The sequence below is a fragment of the Pan troglodytes genome, chromosome 9 (assembly GCF_028858775.2).
Source record: "Pan troglodytes isolate AG18354 chromosome 9, NHGRI_mPanTro3-v2.0_pri, whole genome shotgun sequence".
Lineage (NCBI taxonomy): Eukaryota > Metazoa > Chordata > Mammalia > Primates > Hominidae > Pan > Pan troglodytes.
Window position 1 is genome coordinate 77,000,089 of NC_072407.2, and position 13,454 is coordinate 77,013,542.

Consider the following 13,454-nt stretch of genomic DNA (forward strand, 5'->3'; position numbering starts at 1 on the left):
GAAGTAATCGTAGTACTATTTGACATACTCTCTTATAGTAAACTATTTGGGTCACTTTTCTTCTCTTAATAACCCTTAAAATCAGTTGAACATGGTCAAGTCCACTGGGACTATTCATTGTTTTTTATAAAGAAATAAGCACTATTATAACAAAGTCTTGACAAACTAGGTATCTTATTATACATATTGTCTTTGAACATAAAGATGAGAACTAGTTTATGTTCTGTTATCTTTTTCTTTTCTTCCTTTCTGAGGTGTTTGCAGAATTAACCAGAGAGAGCCTTGCTTCTCTTGGTATATAAACATAAGGATGAAAATGAAATAGCTAAATTTTCAGTGTTTTGGCAGCAAGACAAAGCTGTCTTCTTTAGGACTATCATTATGAAAGTTTTTATATCTGTTGCTTGTCAATTTGTGTTACTTCTCTTTTATGTTTGGGTATTTTCCCCTTAACTTTATTTGAACCTATTTTGTGATGATGGGGATTCTGACCATTTATACCTCATATAAGGAGAAGAGCATCTTTCTCGTGGCCCACAGGAAAGATCCTACAGGAATGGATCCTGATGATATTTGGCAGCTGTCCTCCAGTCTTAAAAGGTATGACTGTCCTCACAGATTTTTAAATCCTGGTGTTGGATTTGCCCTGGCATGTTGTCATTATCAACAGAAGACTTATTATGTGCCTACTCTATGTGGATCATAGGGCTAGTCATATAAAATGAAGAAAGGAGTATGGATGATCTAGAAGGTTTGTCCTAGCCCTATAGTTCTGAGATTGCATTATCACAGAAATGCTCTGAGGATAAACTGTGGGAGAAGGTACTTTTTCCTGTGGCCAGTTAACAGAGACGATTAAGCATACAAAACTATAAAGGCCAAAGATGTGAGATCAGTTATCTTTGAAGAACTCCATTAGCTTCTGTGTCTTCTATGATCCTGTCTTCTCTCCACGAATACAATCAAGAATATCTGGAGCAGTGCACTGGGCAACTCAAAAAAAGCACAATCTAGAGTCTGTTTCTGACCAGTGTTAGGTATAACTTTGTGCAGCTGACACACATGTGTTTTGTAGGTACCAAGAACTAGGTTCATGTTCCAATTCAGTTTCTTTCTAGCTGTATAACTTTGGGTAAATCATATAAATTATCTGAGGTTTAGTGGGGTCAAAAATGATGCCTAGAGTTTCTGGGAAGATGAAATACCAATTATAATAGCAAATGTTTATTGAACATTTACTGTATGTTGGGTATTCTGCTAAATGCATTATCTCATTAAGTTTTAGAACACTCATTTTATAGATAAGAATACAGGCCCAAAGTTTAAATCAACTCTTCCAGTATCATATAGCCCAAAAGTGGTAGAGCAGGAATTCCAGCCCAAGTTTGAAACCAGAATTCATACTCGTAGTCACTATCTTAAAAACCTATTATACTTAACTAGTGCATAATAGCCGCACAAATTATAGGTACAATTATTTATATATGAAGTTAAGTGTAGCATCTGTGCCATACAGACTGTCTCATTGCCAACTTGTAGAAGCGCCTATGAGAAAGGGAAGCAGACCTTCATTCTGTTGTTGCAGCTGAGTTCTTGCTTATCTCCTGACAGGGCTTCTAGCTGCCCTTTGGCCTCAGCCATCATAATCTGCATCCTCTACCAGGCCACTGAAGCAGAGTTGCAGAATTCTAAAACCTAGCAGCATTATAATTTCATTATTTTTATTCTGACTTTTGTATTTTTTAAGAACTTTTATATAATTCACCTACCATACATACAGTTCACCCATTTAAAGTGTACAGTTCAAAAGTATCTAGTAGTATTTACAGATATTTGCAACGATTATCACAGTCAATTTTAGAGCATTTTCATCACCTCAAAAAAAAAACCTCTGTACTCTAGCTAATCACTTCCCTATCCTCCCACTTGCCTGAGCCCTGGGCAACCACCAGTCTACTTTCTCTGTTCTCTTTTATGGACATTTCATATGAATGGAATCATACAATATGTGGTCTTTTATAACTGGGTTCTTTCACTTAGTGCAATTACTTCCTATATATACTGCACACAAGGTTTGTTCATGTTGTAGCATGTATCAGTACTTCATTCCTTTCTATGGTCAAGTAATATTCCATTTTGTTTATCCATTTGTTAGTTGACAGACATTTGAGTTGTTTCTACTTTTTGGCTATTATGAATAATGTTGCTATACATATTTGTGTACATGTTTTTAGGTAGACATGTTTTCATTTCTCTTGGGTAATACACCTGGGAGAAGACTTGTATGGTATGCTAACTCTGTTTGTTTGAGGAACTGCCAGACTGTTGTCCAAAGTGGCTGCCCTATTTTACAATCTCACTAGCAGTGTACAAGGGTTCTGATTTTTTTCACGTTTCCTGCTGATTTTTACCAACTGCCGTATTGTTGGTGGAGTGGAAGTGTGAATGTTCTTGCTCTCTTCCCGGCTTTCTGCTGATGTCTTCTCCCTCCCCCACCTCACCGACTGATTTAGTAGCTTAACAGTGGCTGATTCTGATGTCTTATTCCCACTGCCAGGTCATGTGATGTGAAAATGGCAATGAAAGGTTTCACAGACTACTAGTTGCCACGTGCAGACAACACAAGCTATGTGACTCTCTCGCAAAAAGTGATTTTGTCACTCCCCAGCACATTCATTATACAGTCTAAACTCCTTCAGCATATGAAGTATTATAGCATTCATCCCCTAGTGACATCTCCAGCTTTCTTTTATGCCCCTCTCAAAATACATTCTCTTACTCTGGCAATATTATGGAATTTGCAATATGCTAAGTTATCCAAGTTTCCGGTGACCCCGTACCTTTAAACATATTCTTCTCTCTGGCTTAGCTATCTTTCTGTAACCTGGCTCACTCCTACTTCCAAGAAGCCTTCCCTGACATACCTTAGTCTTCCTTAACATGCCTTAGTCTAAATTAGGTGGTCCTAGTTATTCTTTTTTTTTTTTTGAGACGGAGTTTCACTCTTGTCACCCAGGCTGGAGCGCAATGACGCGATCTTGGCTCACTGCAACCTCCTCATCCGGCTTCAAGTGATTCTCCTGCCTCAGCCTCCTGAGTAGCTGGGATTACGGACCCACGACCACACCTGGCTAATTTTTGTATTTTTTGTAGAGATGGGGTTTCACCATGTTGGCCAGGCTGGACTTGAACTCCTGACCTCAAGTGATCGCCTAGCCTTGGCCTCCCAAAGTGGTGGGATGACAGGTGTGAGCCACCACGCCCAGCCCATCCTAGTTATTCTTAAAAGCATTTATGCTTACCTCTGTTAGTTACCACATGGAGCTATAATTATTTAATATCTGTGTCTTCTCCTGGGCCCACCCCCTCCTCCAAAGTGTGAGCTCTTTTACCATTCACTATACAGTAGAAACCTAAGCCCAGGTGGGACTTTCTCACTCACCCCTTGGTAACCAGACCCAGCCCAGGGCCTGGCGTGGCATGTTTTGTTATGTGAATGATTGACATTCATCTGGGCTGGGCTGCAGCCTTGGCCTCCTAATTAGTCTTTGCCTGCAGCCCAGTCATTGTCAGCCATCCACAAAGTCCCCTATAACCTAGCCATCTCTATGAACATTCCCTTTTCTTTTTTTTTTTTAAACAACAAATTGGATCCACTGAAACTTTTATTTAACTTTGTAATATGAACATTTACCATATAAGGTTATAAGACAATATAAAATCTATCTCATTTCATTTATAGCATAGCTATAAATCAATCTAATCTCTCTTATTAATGTTTTATATATATATATATATATATATTTTTTTTTTCCTGCATACTTAGGCAATATTTTCCCCAAGGGATATATCATTCTCAGTAAACTATCGCAAGAACAAAAAACCAAACATCGCATATTCTCACTCATAGGTGGGAATTGAACAATGAGATCACATGGACACAGGAAGGGGAACTTCCCTTCTCTTTCTTACCCTAAGTGAAACCTGACCATAACCTCTGAGGACATATTTCCACTGCAGACTGCAAGTGGTGGCTGATGTTTCTCTCACAGCCTTCATTACTCCGGTACTACAGGTAGAGATGGGTCTCCCCTTTGCAGCTTCCAATGCGTCCTCTTCCCTAAAATCCCCCCTTTGAATGCATGTCATCACATTGTGCCACTTCTATGCCTCTTCTTTGCGGTTAAACACACACCTAGTCTTTTGAAGATAATTCCTGGCTCATTGGCACTCTCTCTAACATTTGTCCTTTCTTAAGTCTTGGTGATTGCCATATTCACATAGATGGTTATTCTAGTAACTTGGCCTCTCAGTTTTACTTCCTTTCTTCCCATTATCCTGTTTTCTATCATGCCTTAAACATTTATTTTCATAGACATACCCTAGTAGACCTTGCAATTAATAAGAACAAATTACCTGCAATAATTTCAGTTTTAAGTATCCCACCCTGACCATTGCTTCCTGTTACTCTCATTTATTTCCTTCTAGTTCTCTTGTCACGGCATTTCTTCTGCCCCAGTGGCATCTGTAACCCACTTCACTTCCTCCTTACCTGGCTTAGATTCCATGACACTTCTGTAGTCCAGTTACTCTCTCCCTGTCCTAGAGGATCTTTCGTATCTTCCCTGTCCTCAAACCTGCTAGGCCTCCTCCCCCATCTTTACTCTCGGTTTTTTGTTGTTGGGAAGATAGAAGCCATCATAAGTCTACCATCACTACTCACCTACTTCCAAGTACCTATCTAAGGCCTTCCCTCCCTTGGGTCTATGGGATTCTATCTCTTCTCTCTTACTTGATGTTTTCCTCTCTGCTGGATCATTCCTTCTGACATACAAATATACTGTAATTTCTCCCAACTGAAAAAAAAAAAGGTTTTCTTTCCCCTTCTGATTCTCACACAGTCTCCTCATTTCTCTGCTCTCCTTTTCTTCTTGTGCTATCACCTGGATCTGCTCTTGTCTTCTTTACTTGACCTGTCAGCAGCATTTGACATAGCTAATTACCCTTACTTTATAATACTTTTTTTTTTTTAACTAGGCTTCTCAGATACCACACACTTCTAATTTTCTTCTTACCTTAATGTTTGTTCCTCAGTCTCCTTTGTGATTCTTCATCTCCCATTTTTTTACATTTGAAATGCCACCAGGGCTTGTTCTGGAACCTCTTCTCTATGATGGAGATCTCTAAATTTGTATTTTCATCCTTGACCTCTTCTCTGAACTCTAAATATATTCTGGCATTCTGTTTGATGTTGGATCCTAATAGGCATCTCAAAGTCAACAGGTCCAAAACCTAACTCATCTCTCACTCATCCAAACCTGCCCTTCCCTCAGTTTTTCCCACTTCAGTAAATGGCAGTGCTGTCCTTTCAGAGCTCTGGAGTCATTTTGACTCCTTTCTCAGTCCTTCTTTAGTCTGTCAGCAAATCCTGTTAGCTCCACCATCTAAATATATTGTCCAACCATTTACCATCTCCACAGCTACCATCCTCTCTCACATATGTTACTGTAATGATGTTCTTTTTTTGTTTTGTTTTTTTGAGACAGAGTCTCACACTTTCATCTAGGCTGGAGTGCAGTGGCGCGATCTCGGCTCGCTGCAAGCTCCGCCTCCTGGGTTCACACCATTCTCCTGCCTCAGCCTCCCAAATAGCTGGGACTACAGGCACCTGCCACCACGTCTGGCTAATTTTTTGTATTTTTAGTAGAGACGGGGTTTCACCATGTTAGCCAGGATGGTCTGGATCTCCTGACCTCGTGATCTGCCCGCCTTGGCCTCCCAAAGTGCTGGGATTATAGGCATGAGCCACTGCACCCGGCCTACTGTAATGATGTTGTAATGGACTTCTGCAGCCCTCTCTCCACCCATAGTCTATTCCCAGGACAGCAAGCAAAGTGATCCTTTTGAAACGTAAGTCAGATCAACTCAGTCTTTTGCTCAAAACTCTCTCAGAGAAATTGCCAAAATCCTAAGGATGGCTTAGAAGTCCATACATGTCTATTCTCTGCACTCCACATACCGATGCAAACATACCCTCATCTCCTTGGCTCTCATCCTCTCCCACTTTATTCTGTTCACATTAGGCCCCTTTCTGTTCTTAAGACATTTCAGGGATGTTCTTGCCTCAGGGCCTTTGCACTTGCTGTTCCTTTTTCCTGGAACATTTTTTTTCCAGATAGCTTATTCTCTTACCTTTCTTGGCTCTGCTCAGACATCTGCTTAGTGAAGGCTTTTCTGCCCATCTATTTAAGAGAACATCTTCTTTTTTTATACTGTCTGTTCCCTCACACACACTAAAATGAAAGTCCCAAAAGGCAGACATTTATATTATGTTCACTGCCGTATATCCTTACCATCTAAAACTGCCTGTCACATATAGGTAGGCTCAGTAAATATCTGAATTAATGAACATTTCTAAAATGTATCAGGTCACAACTCATCAGATCATGGACTGCCACCAAAGCCATGTAACTGCCAATAAAACTGGGCACAGAAGTCTAAAAATTACTGTGATATCAATTAGCAGTTGGTCAGAACTTGAGAAAATCTTTTGAGGTGTTGAAAATAGTTAAAGGAACTTCACTACTAGCTCTCCAAGTTGGGAGTTACTGCCTAGACCAACAATTATTGCGGAGCTGTGACCTTTTGAGCACTAGTTAATGATAGACACTGTTTTAGTCATGACAGTAATCCTGAAAGCAGGTGGAAGTTCTCCCATTTTAAACATGCAGAAATAGAGCCTCAAGAAACTGCTTCATTTAAAGATAATACTAGCTTGACAATCCACTGAATATGTCCTAATAAATGGAAACAGGGTGGGGGATGTCAGCCTACCAGTAATTGGTGTCATTAAACCCTCTTGAATGAATGGACATAGTAATGGCCTTCAGGGTACCTTGAAGTATAGCTAAGGAATCTCTGGAGTTCATTTAGTAAAGCAGTTGGCATCCCTGGCCTGGGATCAGAGTAAAACCTGGAGCTAGATTGATTACAGAGTGCAAGGACTAGGCACCCTGGGATTGGAGAGCATCCTTGAAAGCAAGGGTTCTTCATTTATTTATAAAAATTTGATTGCCTACTAGAAACCCAGCTAAGAGTATGAAGCAATTAAGACAAAAATCTTTGCTCAAGAATCTCCTAGACAATCCTGATTCAAGCACCAGAAACAAAGGGAAAAGAAACCTCCCAGTCTAGTGAAGAACGTAGTACACATCATGTCAACAGATAGGTAATTTTGTTGATACCATAAGAGCCTATTATTAGGCCTGGCATATGACAGGAGGTCAGTATTTGAGTTGAATATTGATTGATGGTACTGTGGAAGACAGAGGAAACACATCTGACCCAGATTGGTAGGCTTTCCCAGAAAAGTTTATGCCCAAGTATAGTGTTAACAAATAAGAACTTCTCAGGTGAGATAGGGGAGAAGAGTCTGCTAGGAAAACCTGTCTAGCATGGCAAATACGAAGTCCAGAGATGAGAGAAGATGGTCCATGTGGTTTAAAAGTCTACAACAAGGTAAAGGAGGTACACAGTAATTAAAGTAGGAAAGATATATCAACACCTAAGAATCAGAACTAGTATCTTGAAAAGTTAGGAGCCCTGGGGTTTTGTTTTTGCTTTTGCTTTTAAAGGATGTGTTTGTTCCCTGTATCACCGTGCCCAGCTTACTCCTTTTCTTCGGAAACACTTGGTGCCGTATTGTTACTGGTTGAATCTCTGTGTTTGGTTTTTAATTTGTTATCTTTGCCCCCATGCTTAGGTTTGATGACAAATACACCTTGAAGCTGACCTTCATCAGTGGGAGAACAAAGCAGCAGCGGGAAGCCGAGTTCACAAAGTCCATTGCTAAGTTTTTTGACCACAGTGGGACACTGGTCATGGATGCATATGAGCCTGAAATATCCAGGCTCCATGACAGTCTTGCCATAGAAAGAAAAACAAAGTAGCCAATTCTAAAAGTAGCCCTCTTTCTCCTGGATCTTGCTGAATTAGTGGCTTGGGGGGTGGGGGAGATAAAAAGAACTTAAAATGGGTAAAGTAAGAAATGTTAAAAAGTCCCTGTTTTGTCCTGAAATTTTAGTCTATTCTGGATAAACAGGATTTTCTGACACAGATATGAGAAGTTGTAGCTCTGATGTCTAGCTGTAGTCTCCTTGATCTGCTGATTGCATTATTTTAATTTGCTTTTCTGGGAAAGCAGTTTTGCTAAAAGCTGTACAGACTTTTTCTTTTGTACCTAGCAGTACTTTATATAGTATAGCTTTGGGCCATGTAGCATTTTAAGACTCAATTTAAAAAAATTATTAATCTGTTGCTGACTCTTAATTCCTATTTCAATATGTGTTTCCTTGAAGAATTCAGGATACAACTTCTTGTGTATGACAGCTTTCCTTCACACACTATTTTTGTGGGTGTGTATATATCTGATTTGGGAAGAATTTAAAAAACACATAGCTTTTTAATTTGTTTGAAACAGACTTTCTGCCTGTTACATTTTGTGCTTTTAACCAATTAAAGAAGCCAATGGCATTTTAGTTTTATATTGTGTTTTCCACTAGTATATCCCTGTTGATTTGTTTGTGCCTTTTATTAACTGCCATTTTCTAAAATTTTTTTCAATAAAAGGAAGGAAGATGTGAAAAAAATGGAGTCATAGTTTTGATGGAGAGAACAGAGAAACAAGTGTTAACATCTTTCTACTATAGGTTTTTTTCATTTTTAGGCTATTTTACTTGTCAAAGGCCCCTGAGAACCTGTAGCTGAGGAACTCTTAGCTTTCCATTGATAATAATAATAACAACATTCTGTACTTATTTTGTGCCAGAAATGCTCCAAGTACTTTACATGTGTTAATAATGCTCACAGCAATCCTAAGAGGCAGGTGCTGTTATTATCCCCATTTTACACATGAGGAAACTGAGATACAAAAGTTAAATAATTGTCACACAGCTAGTGATAGAACTGGGATTCAAACCTGGGGAGTCCGGCTTCAGAGTTTGTGGTCCTGCAGAGACAAAACAGCCGCTTTTCCAGTATTTTCCCAGTATGGTCAGAGAACACCTGGGTGCTTGCCAAGATCCTTTGACCTTTAGGAATATTTCCCTACAGCCTTACAAAACATCAATTTTGGCTGAGCCTAGTACCCAACACTATATTCAGTTTGTAAGATATTACCATTATCACATTTCCTGTTTGTCTTGGAGAGGTTGTCCTATCTCACACCACATAGTAGGGAATTGTGAACAACACTGGACAGAAAGTTAAAGCCTTGGATTCTGTACTCTTCATTCCTGTAAACCTTGGGTAAGTTGCGGAATTCTCTGTGAGCTTCTTAAAGTTTTTGAAAGCATGTAACCGGATAAGTGTATTTTTACAATGGAGGAGTTACAGTCATCTTGGTATTTGTGGGAGATTGGTTCCAGGATCCCCAAGCATACCAAAATCCAAGGATGCTCGAGTCCCTTATATAAAATGGTATAGTATTTGCATATAACCTACACACATCCTCCCATATACTTTTAATCACCTCTGGATTACTTATAATACCTAATATAATGTAAATGCTATGTAAATAGTTATACTGCATTGGTTTTTTAATTTATATTTTTTGTTATTTTTTAAAATATATTTTTAATCCATGGTTGGTTAAATCTGTAGATATAGAGGGCCAACTGTACTGTTAGACACAAGGGTCTCGAGGCTTGCAGATAGAGACTGAATAACCCTCTCCATGATGATCCCTTAGAGTTCCCCCACTGTGCCTTTTTCTTTACATGTGCATGCAAACATGTGTCTCCACATACATTTTTTTTAACAAAAATTGAATTATGTTGATATATGTCCTGTAATTTGTGTTTTAAACTTAATATATCTTAGGCATTTTCCCTGTGTGTGTGTATAATGCAGCTATTAAAAATGAGTCTGAGGCCAGGCATGGTGGCTCACGCCTTTAATCCTAGCACTTTGGGAGACCAAGACAGGTAAATCACCTGAGGTCAGGAGTTCGAGACCACCTTGGCCAACATGGTGAAACCACATCTCTACTAAAAATACAAAAAATTGGCTGGGCATGGTGGCAGATGCCTGTAATCCCAGCTACTTGGGAGGCTGAGGCAGGAGAATGGCTTGAACTGGGAGGCGGAGGTTGCAGTGAGCCGAGATCGCACCCTGCACTCCAGCCTGGGCAACAAGAGCAAAACTCCGTCTCAAAAAAGAAAAAAAAAAAGTCTGACATACATATATATAAAAGAAACTGTCCTAAAATACCACAAGTGCAAAGGCAGGGGACCAATTGCAACAAGTAGCTGGGGTGATAACCCCTATATATATATATACACATAGGTCAGTCTCATTTTTAATAGCTACATAATATTCCATATAAGTGTTTTTACTTTAATACCCTATTGATGATAATTTTTCCCCAGTTTTTTTCACTATTCCAGGAAGGAGTATGGATTGAGGAGAGGGGAAGAAAATAGGTCCTCAAATGAGAGACAAGAAACCTGGGTTGTTAGCAACTTTTTTCGAATTTGTGACCTTGAATACATCCTATTCCTTTTCTAGGGTGAAGTCACTTGTTAAAAAAAAAAAAAGTTTTAGAGAATGTATTTTGAGATTATGAAGACTCCTTACTCCCTGGGAAATAAAAAACATCCCTTATGATTACAAAGAATGTTGGGTGCCATATCCCCAGTATCTGCCTATAAGCCTCACTGGAGACTTCTTGGACTACATGGATCTATTTTAAGGTTTTTCCCTGACTCCAGAAACCAGTTGAAGCAGTTTAGATTTGTTGAAGAAGTGGGTTATCAGCCCAGCTACATGTTGCAGTTGGTCCCCTGTCTTTGCACTTGTGGCATTTTAGGAGTGTCTCATCACATGAACAAAAAGTACCCTCTGCAGGCTCAAGCCTCAGCATGGGCACACTTTGTAGAGCTGCAGAGCGCCTCTGGCCAGCTTCTGACACATGCATCTACTGAGTGGCCATTTCAGCCCAGTCCAGAAGGCTGCTGGGCTGCTCTGTACCCTCTAATAGGTCTGCAACACCCTTGCCACCAGGAAACCCTGACACCCATCACATCATCATGAGTGAAGTTCTCAGTTCCTCACAGTTACCTCAGACGGACTTTTTTCTAGAAAATAGAGGGCCACTGAGGACAGTGGAAAAAGATCGTAATGTTTTTTCATTATTTGCAAATTTCAACTGCTAATGTGTATTTAATGTTTGTCATGCTTTTATATATGTGTAGAAACAATCTTTGCTTCAGAACAATTTCGGGGAATGGAAGAAGATGCAAAGTCCCTTTGCATACACAGAAGTTGTGTTTTTCTCTGGACCCAAGTTCCTCCTCAGCTTGGAGCCCGATCTCTCACTAACTCTACCTTATCCACTCCTGGCTAGCCCCACCCACACCCCAAACCTTTTCTCCATGGTGGAAGTCATCAGAGAAAACTGTTAATAGCACGTTAATTTAGACTTTTAGAATATATCCTGTCCCCACTGACAGCCTTTTTTGTTATTAAATAGAGTATTCCTAACAACCCAACCCACCCTATGGTCCCCTTCTCAGAATAATGTTTTAAATACATACACACATCATTGTCTGTTAATAAGGAACTGGGGAGGTGGTTCCAGAGTTACTGGAACAGATTCAAAGACAGTTGCTGAAACTATGTCCTGGTTGTTGCTTACTCTCCTCTAGAAAGAAGTACTTCCTCACTAATCTGGCTTTCAGCCTCAGATCTGCCCCATTTTAACTGCTGCTACTAACATTCTTCCTCTATAGGCAGCAGGTTCTTCCTCCTTTCAGACAACAGTCACAGAGACACGTACTTACATGAGCTTGAAAGAAGGGAAATTCCTTATTCCTGTGGGCAGAAACCAGGTGAATTGTTAGAACTTTGGTTTATCGATTGGAATAATTGGGATAGTTGTGTTATCTTTGTGAATAGATTTTAAAATACTGATTTAGATTTTTAAATAGTTGTAAGACTTCACATTTTCCATATCTTAGTTTGGTAACTTTTTCTAAAACTGTATTAACTTTATCTAGATTTTCAAACTTAAGGAATAAAGTTTGTTTAATATTTATTTCTCATCTCTGTTGTATCCCTGCATATAGTCTCCTTTTCATTAATATCATTTATAACTTTTAAAAATGAGTCTTGCCAGAGGGTTTGTCCGGTTTATTAGATATGTCAAGACTAATATTTGCTTTTGTCAGTCCCCTCTATTGTACTTTGCTTCTTGTTTCATTTATTCTGTTCTTATTTTCATCATTTCCTTTTCTACCTTTTTGGGATTTATTCTGTTCTTCCTTTTCTACATTCTTAAGTTAGATCCTTAACTCATTACTGTTTTGTTGTTCTTATCTCCTGGTATAGGGTCTTTATTTGAGTTCTCCCAGAGGCAAGTTCTGAGACCAGGACCTGAGGGCAATAGTATATGTGAGAGATGCAGGGAGTGCCATAATGAGGTGGGAAAGTAGGAAGGGAAGAAAAGGTGAGCAATAAGGGTGTAGCTTTTAGTAGCTATTGATAATTGCTGTCTAGATTCATTAAATTCATTTTGTCATTAAAGGACAAAATGATGAAATTCTATCATTCATTTGGCATTGGTCAGTTAATTATTTTATGAAGGAGAACTTTTCCCCATCAACTATTTAGTTACCCAGAAATAGGGTTTGTACAGGAAAGGCAGAATAAAAAGCTGCTTTCCTTAGCAAACTCTGAGGTGACCAAAGTGACATTTTTCTCCATATGTCAATATGAACTTTCTTTGCAGTCCTTGTTCTTTTGATGTTCTAATTTTTCCATATTTGGCCAGTGGAATCACCTTCAAATTGATTCTTATCTTCTTTTGACATGACCTGAAACAGTCTTTTATGGCTTTCTTGCTTTCTGTTAAGATGTTCTAGGCTAATCTTATAAATTTTCTTCCCTGCACCTAAAATCAGCCATTTTTTTCATGGAACCCTGGTTCCTTTGGGGACAAAATAGTATTTTAAGACCCATTATTGCCAGGCGCGGTGGCTCACGCCTGTAATCCCAGCACTTTGGTAGGCCGAGGCGGGCGGATCACGAGGTCAGGAGATCGAGATCATCCTGGCTAACACGGTGAAACCCCGTCTCTATAAAAAATACAAAAAATTAGCCGGGCGTGGTGGTGAGCGCCTGTAGTCCCAGCTACTCGGGAGGCTGAGGCAGGAGAATGGCGTGAACCCGGGAGGCGGAGCTTGCAGTGAGCCAAGATGGCGCCACTGCACTCCAGCCTGGGCGGCAGAGACACACTCCATCTCAAAAAAAAAAAAAGACCCATTATTTGGGCTTATTACGATGAGTTGGTCTCTGGTTCTAGGCCTTTTTTTTTCTTTTCTTTTAGAAAAATACAGCAGGTTGTATTGAGGTTGGCACCTATGTTCTTTCAAAGAACCCTCATCATTTTGTGAGTT

At 39.6% G+C, this 13,454-nt stretch overlaps 1 protein-coding gene across 1 annotated transcript in view; it reads left to right on the forward strand.

Moving 5' to 3' along the window:
- Window positions 1–8,543, forward strand: part of SPCS2 (signal peptidase complex subunit 2) — a 28,436-nt gene extending 19,893 nt beyond the window's left edge. The window contains exons 4-5 of the mRNA XM_054661558.2: window positions 465–600; window positions 7,763–8,543. Coding sequence (XP_054517533.1) covers window positions 465–600; window positions 7,763–7,949 — 323 coding nt within the window. The 3' untranslated portion in view covers window positions 7,950–8,543. The remainder of the gene's footprint in view (window positions 1–464; window positions 601–7,762) is intronic.
- The last annotated feature ends 4,911 nt before the right edge of the window (window positions 8,544–13,454 follow it).